Source organism: Lingula anatina, chromosome 3 (genome assembly GCF_051362555.1).
Source record: "Lingula anatina isolate TDL-2025a chromosome 3, LinAna3.0, whole genome shotgun sequence".
Lineage (NCBI taxonomy): Eukaryota > Metazoa > Brachiopoda > Lingulata > Lingulida > Lingulidae > Lingula > Lingula anatina.
This window is the reverse complement of record NC_141769.1, coordinates 20,817,742-20,831,785: the sequence shown is the minus strand read 5'-3', so window position 1 is coordinate 20,831,785 and position 14,044 is coordinate 20,817,742. Positions and strand designations below refer to the sequence as shown.

General features: G+C 38.7%; 2 protein-coding genes across 3 annotated transcripts; one reads left to right on the top strand and one right to left on the bottom strand.

The window, feature by feature from the left end:
- Nucleotides 1-509: 509 nt before the first annotated feature.
- On the bottom strand, nucleotides 510-4,360 carry LOC106161379 (uncharacterized). 2 transcript variants are annotated; one of them, XM_013538318.3, is made up of 5 exons: nucleotides 4,177-4,360; nucleotides 3,773-3,939; nucleotides 2,157-3,515; nucleotides 1,623-1,866; nucleotides 510-1,413 (listed from the first exon to the last, which is right to left on the bottom strand). In XM_013538318.3, the coding sequence occupies exons 2-5, from the start codon at nucleotides 3,887-3,889 to the stop codon at nucleotides 1,259-1,261; spliced, it is 1,875 nt and encodes a 624-aa protein (XP_013393772.2). In that variant the 5' UTR covers nucleotides 3,890-3,939; nucleotides 4,177-4,360; the 3' UTR covers nucleotides 510-1,258. The 2 variants fall into 2 exon arrangements, with proteins under 2 accessions (XP_013393772.2, XP_013393773.2); XM_013538319.3 differs by having other exon boundaries at nucleotides 3,773-3,936; nucleotides 4,177-4,340.
- A 5,405-nt stretch (nucleotides 4,361-9,765) lies between these two features.
- Nucleotides 9,766-12,923, top strand: LOC106161385 (uncharacterized). Its single transcript, XM_013538326.2, has 4 exons — nucleotides 9,766-9,971; nucleotides 10,273-11,631; nucleotides 11,949-12,192; nucleotides 12,405-12,923. The coding sequence occupies exons 1-4, from the start codon at nucleotides 9,858-9,860 to the stop codon at nucleotides 12,557-12,559; spliced, it is 1,872 nt and encodes a 623-aa protein (XP_013393780.2). The 5' UTR covers nucleotides 9,766-9,857; the 3' UTR covers nucleotides 12,560-12,923.
- The last annotated feature ends 1,121 nt before the right edge of the window (nucleotides 12,924-14,044 follow it).

Genomic DNA, 14,044 nt, shown 5'->3' with positions numbered 1-14,044 from the left:
AGTGTACAATATTTCATTCTATTTGTGGTCCCTACGACTACCATAATCCTAACTTCACTGCCTTTATACTGATGTAAATGTATGTGTGTGTGTGCGTGCGCGCGCGCGTGTGTATAATACATTAATGATTAACTCTGTATAAATCTAATGCCTCAAGTTTCTCTTTTAGGAGTCTAATTTGCTAATAAATGGACGAGTGAAGGCTGCTACTACCAAATGGAGTCACTGGTCGATCTAAGATTTGGCTAAAAGTTGAGGCGGGACAGGGGGAAAAATTAAATAATCATAAAAATATAGTATATCTTATATTAAACAGCATACGAGTGTTTACCATAATATGCAAGACGCACAGAGGGGAGATTGCCTCACTCTATTTTTTTTTCTTATTTATTTATTTTATTTTTTGGGGGGTGGATGGGGGTAGAGGTACTCCTGGACCTAAGGGAGGGGTACTTGCCCAATCTGCCCACCCTGGATCTACCTATAATACTGTAGTAGTTAACCAGAACTTCGAGGAATAAAAAAAACGTTTTATTCATTCTGTATCAGAAACACCAATTATCCTGGCGGCTGAAAGCACATCAGCTCATGAAACTCGATAAAAAAAGAAAGGTGCTGAATCCCAAAGTCATAAATAGCCTATTCTTCTCTTTTTAACAAGATTACATTATCTGCCTTTCAAACATGGTAATACAAATACGTTTGAGTCCTTTTTTTCCTTATATCAAGTGATGCATTGAAGAGAAGGCGCATTACATGAAATTTGCTGTCCAAAATGTACCTTTTCTTTTTATCTTGAAAAAGAACCTTTTCATTACAAAGGTATATATTACATCAATCATTAATTAATTCTTAGGATATATAGCAATCAACATTTCTAAGTGTTTCATCCGTATAAAGTAACATTAAAATACGTAAAACATAAGTATATGAAACATATCTACAAGCTTCTTATCAAGCACACGTCTTTCAAAAGAAGTATTCATGACAAGACCTCAATTTTGTCAACTGATTTTTTTAAAGAATTAAGAATCATCATGTAAAAATTACATTTCAGAAGAAATTAAATCGATGTTTTGAAAACTTAATTCTCACATTCACGTACACATTCTGAAAATTCTACTGGCCTAAACAAAATTTTACTGCCCGTGGGGGTACATCTAGAACCAGTGGCTAACGTCGCAGATTGATATCATGCATGCTTATTCTGTAGCATTAGTAATCAGTGATACAAACAAAAAAGAGATAAATGTTCTTTTCAAGGCTCTTCAAAGGCAGATAATAAAACGTTTTCAAAGTCTCCATTTTGAACAGCTGATAAAATCTTCTCCAGCCACGTGTCAATTGCTGCCTGGCCGTGGTAAAATGGCACTCCCACCGTGTGACGTATGTACCAGTACGCCTTCTTCGTTCCTATACGAAAAAAGTCTATTTTAAGTGTGCTGAAATAACTAATAATTTGATCCTTTAAAGATTTAAAGTCGTAAGCAGTAGTAAGCACTTCAACTTAATTTTGAATTATGATTTTTGTCAGGACTTCCTTTAACCATAATTATTCCTCATAACGGTCTTAATTTTAAAATGTTCAATTATCAAAATAAAATAAAATAAAAGCAGCCTACCTGTTCCTAGACAATCAACAGTCCCTAAATGACCATTACACGCATCAGACATCAGTGATTTCATAGCGACACATATCTCATTTCGGATGTCTTCTTCTTTGTGACCATTTTTAGGAATTTTCTCCGCAAACTTAGCTGCAGATTCCTCTGGGTGGAACAGGAAATCATACCATTTGTTTTCTTTAAGGAACGTGGCAAGGAATTCCTTTTGGCGTTTCCCCATTTTGCGCATTGAACTTATTACCTAAAAAGATAACATTCGCTTTCAATGCAGAATAGTTCCGATTTTCTTTTTCATTTAGATTGTTTTGATATTCTGGATGTGTCTATCTTGTTATCGAACATGAATTCACATTTATGTAACTGGAGAAGCGATTTTAAATGTAACACGTTCTTTTACTTCAGTTTGTTTATATGATGATAAAAACAACTTGCCATACATTCCAGTATTTTTTTCTAGCGCGACTGGGATGCTATCTTTCGCGAAATAATGTTTTTTAAACAACACGTGTTCAGTATGTGGTAAATGCTTACCTCATTACGCAGATATCTCAGGTCCAAGGCCTGACACAGTAAACACAAATGATTCGCTAGCATCATCTGTAATATCTCCAGCGCTTCTCGAGTAAGACGAGAACTGACGAGAGCCATGGAGTTGACAGATTGATTCTGGCATTCAGCAGAGAGCACGTGGTTGGACATTGGATTGGCCAGGTGATCTAACTCTGACATGTACGATGCCATGGCAGTATCAGCTCCTTTGAAACCAAAATCGAGATTGACGTCTGATCCGCAGAGATTTGGCGGAAGGTCGTGGTTAATGCGATGGTTGACGATTTCTTGCAATTGTGCCAATAGAAGCTTCCCACAGACCTGCAGTGCTTGGCGAGTTTGATCTAATGTTATTGAAAGCGTTTCTCCTTGAAAATTGCCTCCATGAGCAATGGTGTCGGTGCGGTGGTCGATGACCGGGTTGTCATTGGCACAATTCAGTTCCACGTTTATTCGTCGACAGGCCTCTTTGAGAGTCTCGATCACCGGGCCTAGCCATTGTGGGGCCGTCCTTATGCTGTAGCGGTCTTGTTTCAAAGACCCGTACGTATCAGGTAGATGCATCTCTAACGTCGAAACGGCGAGTCGACTTCCGTCCAATATTTTTAACATGTTGTTGGAAACTTCTTTCAAACCGACGTGCTGAAGGCAAGCATGGTGGACTGGATGGAAACTTTCCATTTTACCTTGTAGTGCTTCTACGGCCAGCCCTGTGCAAATCTGTGTTAGAAGGACAGCAATGTTGGCTTCATAAATGGTTTGAGCGGCGGTACCAGCAGCGAAGGAGGTGGCATTGATAATGGCGAGTCCTTCTTTTGGTCCCATCACCAATGGTTCTAGATTGGCTTCTTTAAGAGCAACAGGACATGGCATGATTTGACCTCTGACCATTACGTTGATATCTTCTCTTCCGATCATGGCTGCTGCTATATAACCCAAAGGCATCAAGTCACCACTGGCGCTGACAGAACCACGCAGAGGAACGATAGGAACGATATCGTTATTAATCATGGCTACCAGTAACTGTACCACGTCTGGTCGTACTCCTGAGTAAGCCTTAGCGAGACAATTGGCCCTTGTGACCATCACTGCGCGCACCATGTCTGGAGGAAAGGTTCGACCCATCCCGGCATTGATGTGTTGTATCAAAGCTTTCTGCAACTTTTCTAACTCCAGAGTGCGGGTATCAGCGCTGTTTCCAAACCCTGTATTTATACCGTATATGACGAGCTTTTCCTCTGTGATTTTCCTTTTAAGATATTTAGCGTTCAACGCCATTTCATCTACGGCCTGTTCAGAGATTTCCAACTTTATGTTTGTGCTATTACTGCATTCAACCACCTGTCCGTAACAAAATTCTCCATATTATCCAAAATGGCGATTATTTAACAATAAAATATTTAAAGATATAATGTACACAGGGGTGTTCGTAATTTGATCCTAATACATATACTTGTATCACTTACGACTTGGAAAATAAAAGCTTTTAAGATTTTAAGCATTACAGACATTCGAAGACATTTTTTGATACAATTTACATTTTATAAGCTATTTATAGTATTTAATAAACTGCTGAAATCATACGGTAAATAATTTACTTGTGCGAGGTTGAGGCAACTGCCGTCTATAGTAACTTTTTCAGCGTTCTTGAGCAATTTTCTCTTCTGCATTAATTCCACTGTGAGTCTGATATGAGTTGTGTCGTCCGACATCATTATGTTTTCAGGAGTGTCAGAGCACTATTATATACTGCTGATCCTTACTGCTGAAAAGGACAAAATGATCATTGAGTGTGAGCGTTTGCGGGCCAGGGACATGAGAGGGAGAGAGAACAGACTTACGAGAAGTACCATTCATGGTCAACAACGGTTTTTACTAAGATCTGGCATTACTTTAAGTATCTAAAACGTATTTCATTTCTCTTCCTATCTTATTTCTCTTTCATTAAGCACACGCGGGGTCGACTGTTACCTTTTAACAGACTTGTTTTAGCTTCACTCACCTCAGTTTTAGCACACTCCGGATTATTTCGCTTCTGGTTCAGTCTTCTTGTTTGAATGCATTTGTGTCCTTCGTGGGCTGCGCACCTTCATTATATATGGTCAGTGCACGTGACTGATATTAATTGAATACAGAGGCCTATCTATCTTGACCATGTTGACTGGACCTTATGTATTATTTTGTTGACGTATCATTCTGACGTTATCTTATTGCTGAATTAACACACACACACACACACCTATGCACGTGCATATACACAGTGAATAAAGTGAGGGGAAATATCAAATATGTACTGAAACTCGCTGAGAATGAAGTGCGTGGCATTGACCCCGCGTGACTTATAATTTTAAATAAATTAGTATACGGACTGCAAAACCAAGCCTCTGTTTTCTCTCAGATTCACCAATTGACGTCCAACAGCTAAGAAGAGATCATGAAAAAATTGCAAATATTGGGACGGTCCTCAAATTCGCATCACTGGGTTAAAATAATACATGTATATCAAAACAGCAAAAATCAATTTTGCAACCTTGCTACCAAATCGGAAAATGACTGGTATGCTTTTAAACAATCTATAACGTTTCGTAATAGGCAGGCATGAGACAATGCAAGAATTGAAAATCGCGAAAGTGCGTGATACATGTGACCTACTGGCCAAGCCCACCACAGAGTTAAGTGTTTTTTTACGGTTCAAGCTCGAGCAATGCCCCCTCCCTCACCTTTAAAAATAGCCTTCACCCCTGTCCCCCCCCCCCAAAAAAAAACAGTATAAGCACCAAAGCGAGATAAAACCAAGCACTTTTTCTTCATTGTGCCCTTACAACATCATTATCCTCATGTTAAAACAACTTTGTAATTCCCAACAAGAAGATAGGGAAAAAATTAACATTGTGCCCCACACCCCTTAGGAATAGCCGGATTCTGGTCATGGTTACAGATGTAGAACAAGAAAATACATTTAACAGAACATCTTCCTTCAACTTTTAATTTAACGGCTAGTAGGGACAGGTGTCATGATCATTACATTATTATAGTTATCATTTTACGATCTTATGTAAATAAATATACTCCAGTTGCATGTTGAAATTCAATAAAAGAAAAAGACACGCTAACATGATTAAATATACATGATTTACTTTTCATGTCAAGCCTTACTAGAATATAATTTGATGTTAATTTAGATTATGTCCTCTGTAACTGGCTATGGTCTCTCACTGCATAATCTCACCGATTGTCCAAGAACAAATGTAACCCAAGAACGTGATCAGCATTTATTTGCTGTTTACAGACTATATACAGCCCACGTATTTCTAAAAACTAGAGAAATTAGTAAATATACGGAAACAAACAACGCGTCCCTTGGGGGTGGAGGTGAGGTCGATGAATGCGGAGACCACTCAGGTTCCTGTTTACAGTTGATGAGTCGGTTAAGAAACTTCTGGTCCAGCCACTCCAGAGAAACTTTTGCTGTATGAAGGGTATCCTCATCTTGCCGATACCCCGTCTAAACCCTTTTTGCACCTTTTAGCTCCTGAACCCAAGTCCATGCCCATGAATAATTTATTAAGAATCCCCCCCCCCCCACTCCCCGTCCTCAACCTCCAAATTTTATTCTGACGGATTGAATCTACAGGAACATCCCAGAGCAGCAATCACTCAAGAAATCGGAGCTATTTCAAAGGAAAAGTACATCAAAGTCATCGACAACTTCGCCCGTAGAAAAGAAGAGTGTCTTTAGCAGAAAGGAGCACATTTGGAGCATCTCCTCATAGCATATTCAAATAATAAAATATTTGCCAGTAGAGCTACATATAGTGGCATTTTGTTTGTAACAGTAGATTTGTAACTTCTCTGGGTTTCAAAAATATATGGAGTGTATAAAGTTTGTTAACATAAAATAAATGGCATTCAAGTTCTTAGGTTACATTTATACTCAGGCACACTGTAATTTGTCACGTCCAATATTACCTTACCCCCTTTGTGATGTATCAGTGCTTCTCTAAAATCTCAAGAAATATTTTGACACATCATACATCACATAAGCTTAGAATCTTTGTTATCTTTTCGTAATCATCTACCATTTTATTGTTATTCATCATGCCAACTTAGAATGCCCCTCTGTATGTAAAATTAGAAACAAAAATCTCAGTAGAGTAATTTATTTAAGTAATTGAAGATACACCCCTTTCAGATGACAGAAAATGGAAACCCGGTGCCGACTCTAAAATTGTAGAAATACTTTGGCCTCATTATAGTCATTTCGCTCTTTTGATCTCTTCCACCAAAAACAGTCACTACACCTGGGGAAATTTCAGTTGAGGCCATTCCCAGGTCCGAGCGTTATGTAACCTTCCTACCCGGAGAACATATCCGTGTTCAGGGCTACTATGGAATGTAATATAGTCCCTGTATTTAGTTTTCTCATACTTCCTATTAATCACGTATGTTACCTTTAGTTCCTTTATTATTCCTATAAATTACACACATTTAGTAATAGTTATTGGGCACGCAGGACTTAGAACGATTCCCTATAAAATGATGGCTTCTCAGTTAGTGAGAGAGAGACCCCGGGAGATCGACGAGACAGACCCTGCCTGCGTGCCAGACTGTAGACCGTGTATGAGGAATAAAATCGTCATGAACCACATCTGAAGTTGTTGTGTGATTCCAAGCCGTCGCTCTCATAAAAATAAGTAACCAACCAGGGTTACAGTAATTTACTGTAAATGCTGAGACCAAGTAGCAGGTATCCAGAAATAAATCTAGAAGTTTTCGAGACACTCGTATGAGTTTGAGGTAGACTGTGACTTGTGCACACAGATGTCGTTTGTTTTAATATACAGCCAATGATGATTTGATTGGATTTATGTCGATCCACCAACTCCCCTAGTATAGTAAAATTCCTCCGTGTTAGGCTCGCCGTTGCACGGTACAATATTTTACAGCGGTCATACTAGTATTTGGTAACAATTTTTTGACAGAATAATTAATGTGCCTGTTGTGGTGGAGGGACACGACCTCTTCAGATAAAAATATATTTTTAACGCAGAATAAATGCCATACATAACTCATGATAAGTCTTCAATAAATCATAAATGTGCGGGTCTAAAATTCTACAGCCCAATGTTCTTCACCTTTCACCCTCCATTGTGGGGATTTGAATAAAATCAGGTTAGCAGAATTCTGGCAAAGCGAATACGATTTTTGTAAACCATTATTAGATATGCCTTTTGTTTTCCATTAGATTGTACTGGTATTTGGTGTTTATGCTTTTATATTCATATTTGACCAATGCCCTAGTACAATTTGAAAGCTGAATCCGTGCGTCACACTCACATTTCAAGGGCATTATTTGCAGCTGTGGAAAAATATATAAGTCATCGCAGTTTTTATTATTGTTATTGAGGTTAGTTAAAAATAAGTTTGAAAAACTGCGGTTATGTGTATTTTATTCGGCGGTGCCACAGGGAAGTTCCATCCCTTATGTTTGACGTCTTTTCAGATTTTAAAAATGCAAAGACTGCCTAACAGAGGAAGGTATGGAGCTTTCCTTTGAAAGTTCAAAACTTCTATGCATGTGCGAATATTTCTTGAATTTTACCAATTTCGTACTTAGAAACACATTTCCTGCAATATAGTCCTAGCACCTTTTTCCAAAGGACATCCTACTGTTAATATTACTTAGTTTCTTTTGACACAGGGCCTGTGAGTTATTTTCGCAGATTCATATCTTTTAATTGTTATTTCTATAAGAGCTCGTTTCCACTAGTTCATCTGAATAAGGTAAGAAAAATTAAATAATAAATACGCTTAAAATACGTTTGTTTTATTTTTGATTCATCACAAGAGAATTTTCCTTCATTTACTTTCAATTTAAAATAAGGTTTAAGCCGTACAAAAGTCGCATTTACAGTTACAGTACGTCCACATCAGCAGTAAGTGCTTCTCCTTAGTGAAGTTTTGAAGGAGACTGCGACTGATTTGTCCTGCCAAAACTGCCCTCTACATAATGACTCAAAATGACTTCATAATGACTCAAAACCAGGTCGACAAATAACAACACTTACCCCAAAAAGGAACGTAGAGACTCTTAAATGCCCTGATACTGGATAAACGGCGTGTTTTTTACGTCTCTTAGTGTAAACAAATGTAATCAGGGGATGGTGCTTAATAAAAAACAATTCTTTGTAAATATGTGTACTTGCTCTTTGCGAACTTCACCTATACTCACATAATAAATGACTGATGACTGGGGGAGGAGAGGAGTGGAGGTAGAATTATCCGGAAGTGGGGGCACAGAATGTGTTTTCGGTTTTTATACAGGCCTATTTAGGAAGCAAGAAGAAAAGGTGGAGGCAAGCAAATCTGTACCGGTATATTCCAATTCCTTTCGATGGATCCATCTTCTCTACTGTATATTTATTTTCATTCTTACTGAACATACGGAAATTCTAGCCGTTCCAGTGAAATCGTAAAAGGTCTAGATCTCTGTCGTTATACGTCGTGGAGATCGTTACTGGGGGTGTGGGCGAATGTGACATTTTTTGTAGTTCTTGACATCAAAGACTATCCTTTAATGTTCAAAAGAGGTATGTCCCCATTCTACGTGTACATCAGGAAAAAATAATTTTGTATATTCACAGTCCCGATATTTTAGCATAATACCCGATGACAAGCTGTGCACAATAAAACTTTCCTACCAAAGCTTTCCTTCCAAAACTTCCATACCTAGATTCATACGACGGAAAATAATAGTAATATATGCGCCTAGCGAATAAAGTCCTGATTCATAACGGACAGGTATATAATGGTTAGCTTACGGTTTAATTTCGAGGTTAATATCAATGTAAACTGCTTCAAGTTATCAAAAAGTATACATTTAGTAGATTTTTTCCAATGTAAATGCTATTTAAGAATTTAAACCAATTTAGATATGTCACTCTTCAAAAGCTCAAAATTGTCATGCGAGAGCTCGTCCGGATATTAAAGTAATATTTCAGTGGATAAAATTAGCTTAAGTTATGTGCTTGCAGGGGCGGATCCAGAGATATTTTCTGACAGGCTTCCGAATTATCTTTATTGATCCATCCTCCACTTTTGACCGTCTTCCGACAGAAAAATTAGAATTAAACTTGAAAATCTGACCGTCTTCCGGAAAACCCAGAAGACGGCCTAAATCCGCCCCTGACTTGTTTATGCCGACAAACAACCTGTTGACATCTCTGGCTAATAGGGCTAAGTTTCACCAAAATAGGCGCAGGGTGACGTTAGGACGCTACCCGTGTGACGCATTTCGAAAATAAATGACTGTTGACAAGTGGATGGTGACCTGGCGAGGCTGCACGAACACTATATAAAAGCTCTGATTATTAACAGTTACAAAAAAGTGAAACACGAGGTAACACGACACGTAACGTACTGTGAGTGGAAACAGGTAAGTACAGATATACCGAATAGAGGCTACAATATGCTACATAATTACACATAGCAGAGTCAACGCGGTGAATTTTTTGCTTTTAATATTTTCTTTTTGCAGATACTGCAGTTGCTTAGTTTACTGTAGTTGGAAATGACATGGTGTGTCTAACTTTTCTTTCATTTTCCTATTTCAGAATAAAGAAAGAAACACAAGCAATACAGAAAAAAATAAGAAGCACACGCCATACGGAAGAAAATATCAAAATGGGTGAGGACAAAACTCATCTCAGTCTCACATTACAGTTAATGCAGGAGCGAAAGCTGATCAGAGATGAAGAAACCTTCACAGTTGACGGGAAAGGGCTGAATATTGCACACGTACGTACATTAGTTTTCTTTGCAGTTATCAGCTAGATATTAACCTGCCCTGTGTATATTGAATTGGCACTTTTATCCACATAATGAAACAGCTCGTCATTTCTAACATATTGATCTGTGGCATTTCCAGAATTGAGAATATTCAACCTTGAAACTGTGTGTGTGAGTGCGTGCGTGCGTGCGTGTACTTTTGCTTTTTAATGTAAATCCATCTATTTTTAATGTTCACATTGAGTCTCAAATGCAATAATTTTGAGAGATATTATTCTTGGGACCTTATGACGATCACCTCTCTTTACAGGTACATGAGAGCAGCAAAAATACGCACATCAAGCTGTCCATTTCTGACCATTCCCTGAATGAAATGGCTCAAAATGCCGAGTATCTTCGAAAGAAAGTGACCGAAGATAGGTTGGTTATATACGGTATCAACACAGGGTTTGGAAACAGCGCTGATACCCGCACTCTGGAGTTAGAAAAGTTGCAGAAAGCTTTGATACAACACATCAATGCCGGGATGGGTCGAACCTTTCCTCCAGACATGGTGCGCGCAGTGATGGTCACAAGGGCCAATTGTCTCGCTAAGGCTTACTCAGGAGTACGTCCAGACGTGGTACAGTTACTGGTAGCCATGATTAATAACGATATCGTTCCTATCGTTCCTCTGCGTGGATCTGTCAGCGCCAGTGGTGACTTGATGCCTTTGGGTTATATAGCAGCAGCCATGATCGGAAGAGAAGATATCAACGTAATGGTTAGAGGTCAAATCATGCCATGTCCCGTTGCCCTTAAAGAAGCCAATCTAGAACCATTGGTGATGGGACCAAAAGAAGGACTCGCCATTATCAATGCCACCTCTTTCGCTGCTGGTACCGCCGCTCAAACCATTTATGAAGCCAACATTGCTGTCCTTCTAACACAGATTTGCACAGGGCTGGCCGTAGAAGCACTACAAGGTAAATTGGAAAGTTTCCATCCAGTCCACCATACTTGCCTTCAGCACGTCGGTTTGAAAGAAGTTTCTAACAACATGTTGAAAATATTGGACGGAAGTCAACTCGCCGTCTCGACGTTAGAGATGCATCTACCTGATACATACGGGTCTTTGAAGCAAGACCGTTACAGCATAAGGACGGCCCCACAATGGTTAGGCCCGGTGATCGAGACTCTCAAAGAGGCCTGTCGACGAATAAACGTGGAACTGAATTGTGCCAATGACAACCCAGTCATCGACCACCGCACCGACACTATTGCTCATGGAGGCAATTTCCAAGGAGAAACGCTTTCAATAACATTAGATCAAACTCGTCAAGCGTTGCAAGTCTGTGGAAAGCTCCTTTTGGCACAATTCCAAGAAATTGTCAACCATCGCATTAACCACGACCTTCCGCCAAATCTCTGCGGATCAGACATCAATCTCGATTTTGGTTTCAAAGGAGCTGATACTGCCATGGCATCGTACATGTCAGAGTTAGATCACCTGGCCAACCCAATGTCCAACCACGTGCTCTCTGCTGAATGCCAGAACCAATCTGTCAACTCCATGGCTCTCGTCAGTTCTCGTCTTACTCGAGAAGCGCTGGAGATATTACAGATGATGCTAGCCAATCATTTGTGTTTACTATGTCAGGCCTTGGACCTGAGATATCTGCGTAATAAGGTTAGCATGAATACATATATTGTTATTATTTTCTTTTTTTTTTTTGCGAAATTTTATTTAGAAAAATTTTTCTATCCAAACTTGAAATACAATAGCAAGTTATATAAATTATTGTTTAAGCAATATAGTAGAATAATTATTCCTTCCATATTTTATTCAAATCGCACTCTAATTACAACATTGCGAATACATTTAGTTTCAAAACAGACACTTCCTGGCTGCAAATAAATAAATAAATAAATAAATAAATAAATAAATAAATAAACAAAATAAAAATTGTATCAATTTGAGCTGAAACTCATTTTTATCTTTTTTAGGTACTGATGACAATTGACAAAATGGGGAAACCCCATAAGGAATTCCTTGCCTCTTTTCTCAAAGAAAACAAATGGTATGATTTCCTTTTCAACCCAGAGGAATCTGCAGCTAGGTTTGCTGAGAAAATTCCTAAAAATGGTCACAAAGAAGAAGACATCCGCAGTGAAATATGTGGCGCTATGAAATCACTGATGTCTGATGCGTGTAACGGTCATTTAGGGACTGCTGACTGCCTAGGAAAAGGTGAGCTGTTTTATATTGCAATTTTTGAAATTGGCGTATATTGAGCGTTTGATCTTGAGACGTTGTCTTCAAATAAAGACGTTTTAACGAATTGCTTAAATAAAAATTAATAGAATCGAGTCTTCGGCCGCTTTACCTATTACTAAGATACCTAGCCTGTATCTGATCTGAATGATTTGATCACAGTTAAGTTGTAGTTTATTTTATTTTAGGTTCACAGAGAGCGTACTGGTACATACGTCACACGGTGGGAGTGCCATTTTACCACGGCCAGGCAGCAATTGATACGTGGCTGGAGAAGATTTTATCAGTTGTTCAAAATGGAGCCTTTGAAAACGTTTTAATTTCCGTATTTGAGGAGGCTTGATTTTCAAATTATGCAATGAACATTAATATGCATTTATTTTGTAATTCATTGCACTTATTTTGTATGTTATTTTTCGGAATATATATATTTATATGATCTCCACTAAATATATATGACAGGGATTCTCTTTCCGAAAAGCATGCGCTTGAGTAGGAAATTGGAAGTATGTTTTAATTACGCATTTAAAATTTTATTTAGAACGGGTATATTGTGGCTCTTTAGATTACGTTATACCTCTACACCATAATTAATTTTTTGCAGGTTATTATTTATGTTATATTTCCATTAGAAATGGGACATGTTGCATTAAGTCAGTTTTTAAGTGAGGCCAGTAATTCATCATACAGACTTGACATTTAATATGGAATATTTCAGTTTCGAAGGTGTGCCTAGGTAGAAATGCGTTCTTTTTTCAAAAAACTAATATCTCATATAAGATATGTGAATGGAGAAGTGTGTAGTCAGGTGTGTCGCTTCCAATTAACTGAATATCAGGTTTGTTACGCTGCTGCATTATGTAATATGATGTAATTTAATTGGGTAGTGCTCCTTTGGGCAGGTCAAGGCTTGGCTTTGGCAAAGCACGGTTCTGTCAAAAAAGTATCCATATGTCGGCAACTACTGCATAGAAGAATTTGAAATTTTGCATGCAAGTGGTCGGTTTTGCAGTGTGTAAAATGAGCTATGCAGTGCTTTGCAAGTTTGTTAATCTGTGGCAAAATGGCGCGAAAAAGACAGACATTGCCAGTCAGTTAATTGCGCCAAACGAAACGGTCCGCACAGTTTTATAGAATAATGCCCAGCCTGATGTACCTACATAGAGGCCACACCCAATGTATTAAAATCTTACCACCAGAGTACAGGACCCACTGTCTTTCAGGATATGCCGTTGCAACTAAACAAAAACCACCCAGTCCGTTCAGAATGGGGGGTAAATTGCCACCAAAACGCATTTTTCAAGGCCCTTAGCGAACACCAAACTGGTTTTTGCAGGTTAGCATACCAGACGACCTCCGAGGAACCCACTGTAAACAGCAAAACATCGTTGTATGTTTCTCTAATGAATTAGGGACCATGACCGTTTCTGGGTTGAACACTGAAACCTCGTGGCTTTCTTTATTGAGGTCAGATTTAACCTGTACCGCTCAACTAGTCAAAACAGAGTTTACAGACATCCAGAAGAGGCCAACGACGAAGTGTGTGCCGCCTCTAAAGTGACTTAGGTCATTAACAGCGTCAGTATTTGAAGTGGATACCACATTGGTGCCAAAACACCAATGGCAGTCATCGACGAAAACCTGAACCAGATTAAATAAAGGAATAATCTGGGAACCACTTGACTATCATTTGATAGGGGGCACCTTAAGAACAATTTTAGGTTGTAGGGTGGGATTGCCGGTTCACACAGAGCACTTTTAATAACAGATTACTTAGAGAACCAAGGGAATGAACAGCTACCTTGGTCATCAAAACCGCCATATTTGA

Coding starts and splice junctions, on each gene's coding strand:
- LOC106161379 (XM_013538318.3), bottom strand. CDS start 3,889: ATGATGTCGGACGACACAACTCATATCAGACTCACAGTGGAATTAATG. Junction 3,516..3,772: donor GTTGCCTCAACCTCGCACAA/GTAAATTATTTA, acceptor TGTTACGGACAG/GTGGTTGAATGCAGTAATAG. Junction 1,867..2,156: donor TGAGATATCTGCGTAATGAG/GTAAGCATTTAC, acceptor TTATCTTTTTAG/GTAATAAGTTCAATGCGCAA.
- LOC106161385 (XM_013538326.2), top strand. CDS start 9,858: ATGGGTGAGGACAAAACTCATCTCAGTCTCACATTACAGTTAATGCAG. Junction 11,632..11,948: donor TGAGATATCTGCGTAATAAG/GTTAGCATGAAT, acceptor TATCTTTTTTAG/GTACTGATGACAATTGACAA. Junction 12,193..12,404: donor TGCTGACTGCCTAGGAAAAG/GTGAGCTGTTTT, acceptor ATTTTATTTTAG/GTTCACAGAGAGCGTACTGG.